Genomic DNA, 13,519 nt, shown 5'->3' with positions numbered 1-13,519 from the left:
TAATACAAAAAAAAATAGTATACTACTACTACCACTACTACTACTACCACCACCACTACTACTACTCCTACTGATAATAATGATAATAATGATAATAATAAAATATATAATAATAATAACGATTATAATATTGATTATAATAATGATGAAAAGAAGAAGAAGAAGAAGAAGAAGTGGAAATATAATGGCTTTTTGTAATGCACCATCATCATTTGCTCAAAGTGCTCGATGCGCTGAGAGTGTAAATGTATATGGCGCGAATACAGACTCCATACTGACTCCACATCCACTCAAAACCGACCAATAATATTGTTGGCTATTCGAGGTTATGTAATACTTTGTTCGGTATGTTGTCGCTCTGTGTCGGCTTCGTGGATGCGACTTGGGTATGCTCAATTATGCTCGTTGAATAGCATATAAAAACTGAAGGGGAAGGGTGTGTGTAGGACGGACGCTTAAATGTGACCCTAAAAAAATAACGAAGCAATAATATTTGATACCAATATAATATGCAGGAACACTTCCGTTCTGTTATGCAGGTAGGATATGGCTTGTTTGAATCAAGTCGTATAACCTTTTTTTATATTTATACTAAGAAATTCTGTGTTTCATACCCCTGTATACAGTACTTAACTATAGTTCATCAAAATCTCTTGTGAATGTAAATGCACTTAGTGTGTGATGAAATGAAATAATTCACATGCAAAAGGACCATTGGAGGTAAGTGTGAGAAGCAAAGAGTTGTTTGACTGGCTGTCCCAAAATACCTGAAGCTCTTTACTTACCTCCTTTATTGGCACCATCAGCGTCGTAAATTTGTATAAGCCATAAATGAAAATGTGTATGTCATGTGCACCTTCTCGTATGACCTGAAAGTAAAGATTATTATGGGCGTAGTTTCAATTAACAGCTTTGCTAACTAACACAATGCCAAAATTAATAGCGATGGAAATATAATGAATAAAATAAGTAATTAATAAAGATATGATTTCGGGCAAGAAGGTTTAGTTTTTTGAGTGTCCAACAGAACTTAGATCTGCTTAATTATAAGGCATAACACATTTGTACGAGATAAAGAGAGAGGGGAGAGAGAGAGAGAGAGAGAGAGAAGGGGAGAGAGAGGGAGGGAGAGAAGGGGAGAGAGAGAGGGAGAGAGAGAGAGAGAGAGATGAGGGAGGGAGGGAGAGAGAGAGAGAGAGAGGGGGGAATGAGAGCGAGAGAGAAAGAAAGAGAGAGGTAAATTTGTTCGTAAAAATAAGAGAGAGTGAATCAAAATACAATTATAGAGAATCAATAACATACAATAAAAATGATTGTCCAAAAATATCGGTCTTTAAAAGTAACATGGAATGGGAAAATGAACATTGATTGAGACATAATATATTTATTCGTAAGAGTCGAAGTAACTAATAGTAATTGTCACTCATAACATACTCTGAATCTCTGATGTGAAAAGGGGAATTACAAGCTCATTTTAATGAATTTTGAATAATTACTTTCAATGGAACTCCCTCAATTTAACAAATAATTCGAGATTTCACTGAATGGTTATTCTATGCACTGGGGCTCACCGGCTTTCTGTATAAGACGGTTTGAAAGCGAAACAAATCATTCAGTGGTTCCTTAACATATGGACGATTTGACCTACAAGCAGTAGATACAATCATGTATGTCGTTATTGTTTAGGAGAACGCAGTAATTACAGCGTGCATCCGTATATTTTAAAGAACTAGACACTGTCTCCATAAAATTAAGTACCCATTTAAAAAATTTGCTGGTAATGCCTGCATTGTGCGCATCCTTGTATGATCATCTAAATAGCAAAACATAAATAAATTCCTAAATAAATTAGTAAAATTAATAAATGGGTGCATCGATTAATTAATTAATAAATGAATAAATAATCAAGTGGATAATCTTTGAAAGAGAATCACAAGGAAACTGCATTCTAATACTCGACAAAACACTTCAGCGGTTTTAAATTTTCCTACAGGGTTCTAAATTACGATTTTCTTTGGATGACTTCGAGATAGACGATATTTCCTAAAGTTTCATTTTCCCACGAAATTAAAGTCACCTTACGAAAGAAGATATGTAATATAATATCTTGATATAAGCATAGAGATTGACAACAAAATTTATAAATGCATGATTAAACTCATCTTTATTTCAATTTAATTTTGGCCTTCCCATTAAATTACAATCACATTAAAGGAGATGACCCTAATTACAGGCAATGCTCACTACTGATCTCTACGATTTTTTTTTGGAGAGAGAGAGAGAGATCAGTTGAGGTACTGACTATATAAATGCGTGACAATACATCTATACCTAACTTTCAAAACGTCTGGTAGCTAGGCCTATAAAACATGATGTAGGTAGAAAAGTAAGAAAAATGTCCATTCAAGCGTAATTAATAAGGTTATGAAAAAGACTGGTATCGTCCCCATATAACTTTAATACCTTCTTGGAGTATGCCTCCATTTGAATCAACTAATGGCATGTTCAAATTCGCTTACACATACTTAACTTATGGCCGTTAATGTCTTTCGGCGACTTTATCCCCACAAATACTGACTGAATCTACTTCCGTGTTCTAACTGTTCGAGTTTGTTCCCGACACCAACCGGTATTTTTCGTTGAGGTTCATCATTAAGCCGTGTTCAATCTGGGTTCATAAGGCGTGTTTAATCTAGCTTTTCTTTGTCTATCATATAGACATTCAACGTTCCGCCAAGATGACGAATATCGCTATGGAAACAGCCGGTATGTCTTCATCTTCTGTAGATTTCAATAACATGAGTGATACCATGGATTATTCTCGAGACCACGTGTGTAATGCATCCTCTGTGCAGGCTTTTGTGAACACCCTCATGCAACCCAATCAGACTTGGTTTTGGGTCTATCTAGTGCTCTTCATCATCTTTACGTTTGGTTCAGGTAATGAAACTATCAGAAACACTTAAATGCATGCAATATTGATCTAAATTTGCCGCACTCAACCCAGGTGAGGTGAATGGGTACCTGGTAGGATTATTCCTTGAAATGCACTGTGCGCTGATTACGGCTGCCGGAGCTAAAGCTAGGGTAATGATTTCCAAAGGTCTTTGGAAGCGCATAGAGACGTTATATAATGTGATATGCGCTATACAAGAACCGAATATTATGATTATTGATATACCGCAGGCACTTGTAGTTGACCACTTGGGCTCAGTCAAACGAGACCGATAGTCCAAAGAGACCGACAGTTTCGCACTGGCGAATTTTTCTGAAAAGTGATCTGAAGGTTCACGACACATTCTGCCAGTCTATATATCAATTTCTCTCCTTGTGTAAGTGGACCACACTCTGTCAACTGCCAACGGGCTCGGCACCATGACCCCCCCCCCCCAGCCCCCAATTCACACACAATTTTGGGTGGAGAAAAGATGACATTTTGTAGAGGCTTGTGTCGGCTATATTATTCCCCAGCGATGATGACCCTTTTGTGCATTATTGATGTTGAATTCGTTGTTGTCTGTTTGTCGATTGTTTTCCCCGCTTTGTCTCGTTTCGTTTTTTTTTTAATGTTTTTTTTCTTCATTTGTTTGTACTGACAGTTAAGGCTATCTTGCATAAAGCAAAATGTCTACTCCCTCCCTCTTTAATCGACATTATCTAGTGATACGCCTCTGAGCAATATATACCTCTCATTCTATCTTCATCTCTATATCTCTCCCATAGGCCTGTACTCGGCCCTCACAACCAGCTTCTTCTCCCAAGACGTCACCAGACTCGAGGTATGTCTCCGCCAGGGTTGTCCGAGCGAAAGGGACTACGCCACCCGGGTCATGCGGCTTCTGAAGTACCCCAATTTGCTGATCGTTACCCTCAATATGGGGAATGTAGCCGCCATCGTGTGCCAGCCCATCGTCCTTGCTTACATCATAAGCCCGGCATTGTCCATCCTGGTGTCGGCTGTGACCGTCTTTATCTTCAATAAGTAAGTTTGTAGAACATGTATAAGGATCCAATCATGCCAAATGGAGAACAGTTGTAAATGCCACTAAAATGGGCTATCCCCCATGTTAACATATGAATTTCTATGTAACATTTATTTTAACTTTCTAATTGTTGCTATATAAATACAAAACATCGATAAGTTTGTATCGTTATTATGTGGAATAGATATAGGGTCAACAGCCAAAATTTAAGGGGTAATCCACCCTGATATTAATTTGAAGTTAATTGCACCAGGAAATGAGAGAAACAGGTCAGTGAAAGATTGAGCAAAAACCGATTAAGGATAATAAAGTTATTAATTGTTCAAGATGCGATCAATCAAACAAAAATTGGTGAGTTCCCCTCCAATTTGCAATGTTTATACATTCACCCTAAATATAATATATAAGGTTCTATGACAATCGTCAATATTGAATCTTGCCCATTCTAATCCTATCTATTATTCCGCTTGGGTCTAATTTTGCGCAGATTATTCGTTTATTAACAAATTCATTCTGCTTTTCTCCCTCACTGCAGGATACTCCCACAACTGATTGGCGACCGGCATGGCCTAGTCCTGGCAGCTAATATGACATGGTTAGACTTCCATCAACCAAATTAAATGTTTGTTCGTTTGTTTGTTTTACCTGACTGCTAGGAAAGCATTGTATGCTTAGGGACCTACGGCTTTAAGTCGTATCCAATGGGTTTGGTAATTAGGATTACTACCTTACAACAGGGTACTAGCGAATCGACTTGGTTTCGAACCCGGAATCTCCCGGTAGCGAGACCACTGCTATATACCAGTGAGTCATTGAAAAATATTCAAATCGTCAGAAAATGGGGATAAAGTGATAATTTAATATTAACCTATTATATGTTGCTTATCAACGGAGAAAGTTGATTTGAATATAAGTACCCGCAACATATGATACGATAACGGTATCAAACGTTAAAGACTCCATACTTAAATTCCGTCATATCATTTTAATACTAACTTAAGCTGGTACCTTGAAGAGAATCCATATTATATTATCGTGACCCCATCAAACAGCCATAGAAACAAGGAATGCAAATTTTAGTAAGGGATAGAATGATATGTAGCGTGTTTAGATCAATATACACAAATGATATTTATAATCATGACAACAGATGCAGCTATATAGAGGGAGCTTCCGTTCCACAAACAAAAAGCAAAACTGTGAAAAACCGTTCAAATATAGATAGGATATTTTCCGGTTGGCATGGTTTCATTCTTAAGATGAAATTGAATTAAATTGAATTGAATGTATTCACTACTTCCAAAATCATAGAAGGCAATAAAAAAAAAAGATTTCTTACAAATATAGAAAAGACAATGAATTGGAAAATACACTAAAGGTAATTACGAAGTTGAGGGATCATCAAAAAGTTACAGAAACTTATATAGGCAAAGGCTTTCGAGAAAGAAAAATCAAATGTCAGGCAATTTCAATAGCCTTGTCCGCCACCCTTTGAAATAAGGGTCCATTACAAAGACACACATGGCGTGTGTAATGCGCACACGATTTATTTGGGATATACAGTTGGCTATTGAAAATGTACTTGAGTTGATTTCTCGAAAGTCTTTGCGACAACGTTCGACTTCACTCTCCAAAAAACTCGACAAATAGGACATATCCGTGAGTTCGATGCTGGGTCATTGAATAGCCTGGGTGCGTTTCACAGAGACTAATATCGACGTTAAGTTGGACTAAACTATGGAAGGCTGTTCATGCCACTGTTTGCTTTCACCATTATGATCTTTGGATAATAATTTTCCTTCAATAATGAATAATCAACAAAATGTAAAATCTGTATATTTGTGACCATGATTTATAAGTCCCTTGAGAGACCAATGTACACGTGAGAGCAAATAGTGGCATGAACGGCCTGACATAGTAAAGGCCATCTTAAAGTCGATCTTAGTCTCTGTAAAACACTCCCCAGAAAGATGTATCTCACCTCTCCACTAGGCCACTAACATCACCCCGTAAAGGGGGTGGGCAGTGGGCAGAGAACCTTATGAATACAATAACAGAATGATATCATTATCTATTCTTTCATAATCTGTACAGGTTTGTCTATCTGTCTATTGCCGGTTTTTTCATCTTGGCTTGTCCCGTCGCCATGCTACTATCAGTAGTTCTTGGGAAAAGAAAAGATAGATTCTACGAGAGATCGGGTAAGAAAGGACTGAGAGGTGAAGAGAAATGGCACATCCACCTTTCTTTCTCTTAAAGGTACTATGTCCCATTTGCAGGCCAAAAAAATAAAAAAGTTAAATTCCAACTGCATTTGAAAGATAATACTAATTTAGAACTTCCCTAAAAAAAGTGAGGCTTGAAAATGTCTTCAAGTGGGAAAATAACGACTATTAGTTGTCAAATCGACTTTAGGGCTATAGAGCCCAAAAGTAATAGTCTTGATTTTCGGACAATTGTACGGAATGGTCATATGTTTTATGTTGCGCAAAGATTCAATCAGTTTAATCTTGGCCATCACAAGAAGTGGGTTATTGATGTAGACAAATGCTCATGTACCCTTTACAACTCTTTTCATGTATGTTATTACCAAAGAAGAAAAAGCCAGTCAGTCACTCAATAGTGCCTGACAGTGAAGTCTAGCAAATAAATGGGTTTCCTTGCATAATTTGAATATGAGGACACTGCTAACGTTTAAATTCCGCAGATAGGACATACATGACATATTCATAATTCCTGCAAAGTTCTACAGAATTTGAGGTAGGCTGCAAAAGGGACATAGTACCTTTAACAGGCTTAGGGTTCGAACCTTGTGGAATTTAATCCTATACCATGTATACCTCTCTCCTATGATCGGTGAGTTAAAAGGGGTTAGTCTTGCCTTGCATAAGGAAGATAACAACTAGGGTAAACACTTGCTTTGCATATAAGTTCTGAATCTCGAGAGATTATAGGAGAGAGAGAGAGAGAGATGGAGAGAGAGAGAGAGATGGAGAGAGACATGGAGAGAGAGAGATGAGATAGGGAGAAAGACAGACAGCCAGGCAGAGAAAGAGGAAAAATGAACGCACCTGAAGAATACTGATGCTGATTAACTAATGAGGGCCTATCACAATCAAATCCTATACATCAATCCTCATAATTGCTAATTCTAGTCTTGTATTAAAAACAACAAATGTTGCAAATGTCCCCTATACTTTTCAGAACTGAAGGCCCTGATAGAACTTCAGATGACGTCCCCAGACGCCGCAGCTGAGCAACACACCCTGAGTCCTCATGAGGTCCTCATCATCAAGGGCGCACTGGATGCTGAGAGTAAGGTTGCCATGGATGCAATGATACCACTGGATAAGGTCAGCATGCTGGACTATGATGGTGTCTTTGATCGCAAAACCATGCACATGGTAGGTAGTGATGCAGGTGGTGGCGGTGGTGGTGGTGGTGGAGTTGGAGGTGGTGGTGGTGTTAGTTGTGGTGGTAGTGGTGGTGATTGTGATGGTGAGGGGTTGTGGTGATGATATTGATGATGATGATGATGATGATGATGATGTTAATGCCGGTGGTGGTGGTGGTGGTGGCGGTGGTGGTGGTGGTGGTAGTAGTAGTAGTGATGATGGTGGTGGGAATGTAGAGATCGAGGTGATTGTTGTAGTTGGTGACGATGCTGCATTGTTTCGGTAATGATGGTGATGATGATTGTTCTGTCGGTGGTAGTACTGGTTTAGGCGGTGTAGTGGAATTATAATAGTAGTCATGAAGTAGCGATGACGGCGGGAGTTTTTTTTTAAAATCCTGTTGGTAGTGTTGTTGGTGGTAGTGACAATGGTGGTGATGGGGGTAACGGTACTGGTGGTGCAGACGGCATTAGTGGTGGTCATAGTGGATGAACGTGCAATAGCATCTGTCAAATACCATTACTACTTTTTTCCTTTTAAATGTCTAATAACATGAATCCATTATCTCTCTTCGACAGCTTGCATCACAGAAGTTCTCTCACGTTCCAGTCTACATGAACCATCGTAAAAACATCAAAGGCGAGTTCGTGGTCAAAGACCTAATCCTCCTGGATCCCAATGACAAGGGGCTGATCTCACAGTCTTTTGATAGATACGGTCGGTCCCTCAACTTTATCCCGTCTAATCGACCCATCTATGATATCTTTGATGATATGAATCTTGGGCGTTACCGAATTGCCGCCGTTTTCGACACTCATACCGGAGTAAGTTGATTGGACCCCTCTTGTGTTCTTATTACAACCAAATGCGTTCTGAAAAAAATGCTTCACAAAGAAATACCATGATAATAGTAGCAGAATAATTATAATTCAAATTAGAAAAAATACACTAATGTCATGGTATCAACCGTTATGTCGATTTTTATATATTCCCAGCCACCTTTTGGCTGGGGATTTTGTCTAAACATTCAAAAGGGAAGTATTCCAACAGTATTGTAACGCCCTTCCTCAATTCCTTTTTGCTTACTGGTTATTAGGCCAATTAATAAGATGATGGCTTTGTGCCTTTTTATGACTACTATGCATTTCAAGTTTTTATTCTGACAACGTCAGCGGCTCTCTGCCTATTTGTTCAAGTTCAAGTTTATATCCACATTCCATTAAAAACATACCATTAAAAATATAAAAATTATGAACAATAGCATAATTATATATGAATAATACATTTCTGAAAAACTAAAATATAGAAAATATAGGCCATTGGCCATTCGAGGCAGAACCCTAACAAATATATAAACTGGACTATAATGTGCTACAAGCAAAGAATATAACTTAACAAACCAACAAAGTAGAGGAGAAAAGAATATAAATGAGCACCCTAAGTTATAACACATTTTATCCACACTCTCTCCCTCTCCCCTCTCTCTCTCTCTCTCTCTCTCTCTCCATCTCTCCCTCTCTCTCTCTCTCTCCGTCTCCGTATTCCCTCCCCTTTCATCCTCTGTAATTCCAATCACCCTCTTCGTTTCATCCTGTTCTCTCTCCCCTCTCTCCCCCCCCCCCCCTCTCTCTCTCTCTCCCTCTCTCTCTCGCTCTCTCCCTTTCTTGGCCCCCACCCCTCTTCGCCCCCACCCCTCTTCGCCAGACCGTCGTTGGTTTCCTGACCCTTCAGAACGTATTGGACGTGATCTTAGGACAGACTCGAACCCCAGGCCACCAGGACTCCCTGAGTAAGACGAAGGCGGTCCAGTCATGGAGGCAGCTTGCGATCGAACGCCGCAAATCACTTCCCACTAGCAATGCCTCCGAGGACTCGGTAAAAAAACTTTTCTACATATTTCAGGCAGTGTAGTTCTCATCTGACATGACAGTTATGATGGTGATGATGCTGGTGATGCTGGTGATGTTGGTGATGATAATGATGATGATGATGGTAATAATTCACATTTTTATACGGCGCCATATATCAGATATCTGTTCCAAAAGAGATTTACAAGTTCAGGTACGCTAAAAGATGGATGTGATAAAAAGACTTTTGAATTAAAATAAACGTATTTGCGGAATTATTTAAAATGTTACATAGTATTGTAATACTGTGTATAGAATATCATGAGTATAATGCAATAGCATTATAATACAGGAATGAAGGCATAACAACGAGAGCTTAGCACATATGGGTGTTGTTATACCATGAATGAACAAGTAGGCCCTGTAGGGGAACAAACTACGGAAAAAGTTCCAAAAATGCGATTATCGATTTTTTTTTTTCTTTTCGAAATGGATTTAATCCCACCTCTCCCCCTAAAAATATATAAAGAAAAAGCATTATAAAAAAGGAGAACATGTTAAGGTACTTAGATCTTCAAATTCGGCATGTCTCATCGATTTTACCATGGTCTTAAATTAGTTTGGTCCGAGAAATATGAAACACCTTACAAATTTTATAAAGTATTTTGCTTTTCATCGTATGTTTGGGTAAACAACATTGTGTATAAATTATGTAGAAGTATGTGAGCATCTTACTAAGAGTGAAAAAATGTTTTAAGCCCTTAACAAGTCTTGTGTATTTCATTCTCTTTAAACTTTATTCTTCGACAGAATCGTCAACTGACAGAGAATACCCCTTTATATGAAGTGCCATGACCTTGAAGATGGGAAGGATTTTTTTAAAGACCTCACGCTAGTTTTACTATGTTCTAACATGGATGGGATGCCGCCAAGAAGATAGACACAAGATTTTGAGATGGTGCATCTTCCAAAGACATTTTCACCTCTTTTACACGGGGAACGAAAAATAAAAAACTTTTCTGCCAGGAGGCATAGCTGATATTAAATAATGATGTAACCGTTTATTTCGTGGGTAGGGACTGGAGGCTTCAATTCACTTACAATTCCATTTATTCATTTTATAGAATTATTAACAAAACTAAGTTAACCCGTCGACTTTTGAATTATCTAATTCCTATAGACTTAACACAGGGACCACTCGGTTCCAGTAAAGCAATGGGTAAATATATACGTTAGCAGAGAGAGAGAGAGATGGAAAGGATTTAATACTATGGAACGCTATACACAAACGACGGCACAGTGATGAAGCCTGGATTTGCCTCTGAGGGAGATAAGGGGTTGATTTACCCTCTATTCCAAATACCTGTCGGGTGTTCGGAAAATAAGAATTGTTATAAACATGGGTCAGCAGATTAAAGCCTGATATTATGTATATTGCAACGAAAATTCACATCCCCTGTCTGTTTTATTTACCCATAGGCTAATTTAGTCCAGCACCCTATCACCCTCGTCCACGGTATAAATGGAATATGCCCCTTTTCAGGTCTTAAACTGGAATTAAATGGGCACCTTTTTCGAAATAATGTTACATTTATATTTTTCACTTGTATAGCGCCATCTGGAAGTGAACACTGTACGTGTAGGACAAAGTATGTTGTTTCAGCTTTGGGATCTAAAACACTATTCCATTTCCATTTACGTTGTTTGGGGCATTTGAAACGACCGATAAAGACAAACATCATTATTATCTGTATAATATATATATATTTGTTTTAATTAGATAGGAAATTTATTAAAGTTGCTTGCAATTGTGGCATTTCCCTAAGCCTGTCAATGCAAACGCACAAGCCATATTTTTAAAGCAAATTATGACTCTCCTTGTCTCATAACTATCCAATAAATGTTATTCGAAACAGTTTCAAGTGGATTCCTTTGATTTTAATTTTTATATGTTTCACTGGAAAGAATTGAGATACACATCTTGATGAGATGAGATGAGATGGTAATCCACATGATCAGTTTAGGGATAGGTGTTTCTGAACGTTTATTACACACATTTCAAAGTCCTATCTGTAACTCTGACACTCTTTTAGACAAATTACGAATGTGTCTTCCTTCGTTGGCGAATAAAACTTTGGCCTACATTATTATTCAAGCGTGGGGGCAAATTAGATCCGATTCCACCCCCCCCCCCCCCCATATAAGAAAATAACCGGCGGCGCCCCTGACTGCCTTTGTAGCACTGTCGAACTCGTCAATATCTCTTGCAACAAATTTAAGAGTGAATTCGATAATTTACCTAGAAATTGTCATTTAAAGAGAAGGTCGAGATGCTTGACTATGCACTAACATGACAGGTGACCACCCCCCCCCCCCCCCCTCCCCATGAAGACAGACATGGTGCGCATGGGCAACTAATTTTGATAAAGGTTGAGAAAGAAAACAAAATTGTTAGCTTTTTCTCATTCTCTTTATGTCACTTTGGACGAATCTTATATTAAAAATATTTCCCAGTAAAGGACCCTCAAATGGGAAATATGACGAGAAATAACCGACTCTTTTTAAACCACACATAATATGCCACTTTTGTGCGTGTTAGCGTATAATTATAGTTACCATAATAGACCTACCGATTTCTGTGTACTATTAAATCGTGTGATTTTGCAGTAAGACTGAGCTAACTTCTTTTTATTTTGATCATTTCATAACCCCACAGTATCCATTCATCAATTCTGCATTACTACACAAATAACGCAATTCACCTTTTCAAATCGCTTCTAACAATGTCATCGCATGACCAACACTCAACTTTATTACCAACATGGTAGGACGTAACAATATATACAGCGATCTGTTTCAATTTACGTGCGATATTGTTGTCAACATACTAGTGTGTGTACGTGCCTGACCTTTTTTTTTTTTTGAAACTGAAACAGAAACGAAAGATCACGAGACTATGACTATCATGATAGTCGATATAAGTATGCCATATTACGAAGTCCGAAATGGTCGTAGTTGGCAAATTTGAACAGCACATCATCCAATCCAATCTATCTTTAATTTTGTCTTTTTCTTGCCGAGACGTTTCCTACTACAAACGATAAACACATGGAAATTATTGCACTACTATCGCTGGAATCAAACCGAATATGGAAAAATAATGACAATTTGAAATCAATATTCATTTGAGTCCATACTTCTAGACACTTTCCCATTTAAGAAGATTCCATTCGTTAATTGTTGCTTGTATTGTATCTTTCTTCTTCTTCTCCCCCCCCTTTTTTTTTTGGGGGGGGGGGTAACTGAATTTCATTTAAAAAAAAACGATATACAAAGTGATTTCGTTAATCACAAAATGTACCTTTACAAATATACGAACAGAAAATGATCTTAGGTCATCAATAATCAAAGCGTCAATACAGAGAAGGTAATATAAACACTGACGTACATTGGGGTATAATTAGGTAAATCATACATTGTTTAAAGGGTTTTAAGTCCGGTACTAAATACCGGATAAAATTCAATAAGTACTTTGTTTGTGGTCGGGTAAAGGTACCCAGTTTCACCAAAATGAACTTGAGGAGATTTCTTTGCAATGAAAGGAACAAAAATGATAATGCTAATGAAAACGACGACGACAATGATGTTGATGATGAAGATGGTGATGATAATGATGATGATGATGTTGGAGTAATAATAATAATGATAATAATGAGAATAATTATAATAATGATGATAATAATGATAATAATAACTAAATAATAATAACAATAGTAAAAATAATAAAGATAATAATAACAATAGTTGGTAATGTGGGAATTCATCCCAATGCCCATGTCCATGTACTTAACAATAATCACTTTTAACCACGTTTATATTAACATAATTCACGTGTTAACAGAATAAGTGATCAGATGGGCATCTTGAAATCAAAGTTCAATAATACTCGTGGTTATTAGAATGATTAGGATCATATTTCAGTGAATACAAACCCTTATATGCGGACTTTCATCCCATCAACAGGCCGTCAGCCTTTTTTGTTGTTGCATTTACACCGAAGAGTCACGAGGATAGTGATATCAGACGAGATATATAGAAAATGATATGAATATGATATGAACTATCAAGTAGGAGACAATCATTGTGATAATCACACGCATAACTACTTGAGTATAATTAGGTCGCCCCTCCTCCCCCCTCCTCCACACAACCCCCTAAGGTCATTAATCTTGAAGCTTCTCTATCAACCAGTGACGTATCTATGGATCGAGAAAGAAAAAAAAAAGGGGGGGGG

The 13,519-nt window shown here is 37.8% G+C and overlaps 1 protein-coding gene across 1 annotated transcript; it reads left to right on the top strand.

The window, feature by feature from the left end:
• Positions 1 to 2,469: 2,469 nt before the first annotated feature.
• LOC100889081 (DUF21 domain-containing protein At5g52790) lies at positions 2,470 to 11,895 on the top strand. The gene is made up of 8 exons (XM_030995318.1): positions 2,470 to 2,940; positions 3,724 to 3,982; positions 4,519 to 4,578; positions 6,078 to 6,184; positions 7,188 to 7,387; positions 7,957 to 8,202; positions 9,083 to 9,253; positions 10,036 to 11,895. Exons 1-8 carry the CDS (start codon positions 2,739 to 2,741, stop codon positions 10,078 to 10,080), a joined length of 1,290 nt encoding a protein of 429 aa, XP_030851178.1. The 5' UTR covers positions 2,470 to 2,738; the 3' UTR covers positions 10,081 to 11,895.
• The last annotated feature ends 1,624 nt before the right edge of the window (positions 11,896 to 13,519 follow it).

The sequence above is a fragment of the Strongylocentrotus purpuratus genome, unplaced genomic scaffold, assembly GCF_000002235.5.
Source record: "Strongylocentrotus purpuratus isolate Spur 01 unplaced genomic scaffold, Spur_5.0 spur5_scaffold_21, whole genome shotgun sequence".
Lineage (NCBI taxonomy): Eukaryota > Metazoa > Echinodermata > Echinoidea > Camarodonta > Strongylocentrotidae > Strongylocentrotus > Strongylocentrotus purpuratus.
The sequence above is the reverse complement of the archived record's forward strand: the minus strand, read 5'-3'. Positions and strand labels throughout refer to the sequence as shown.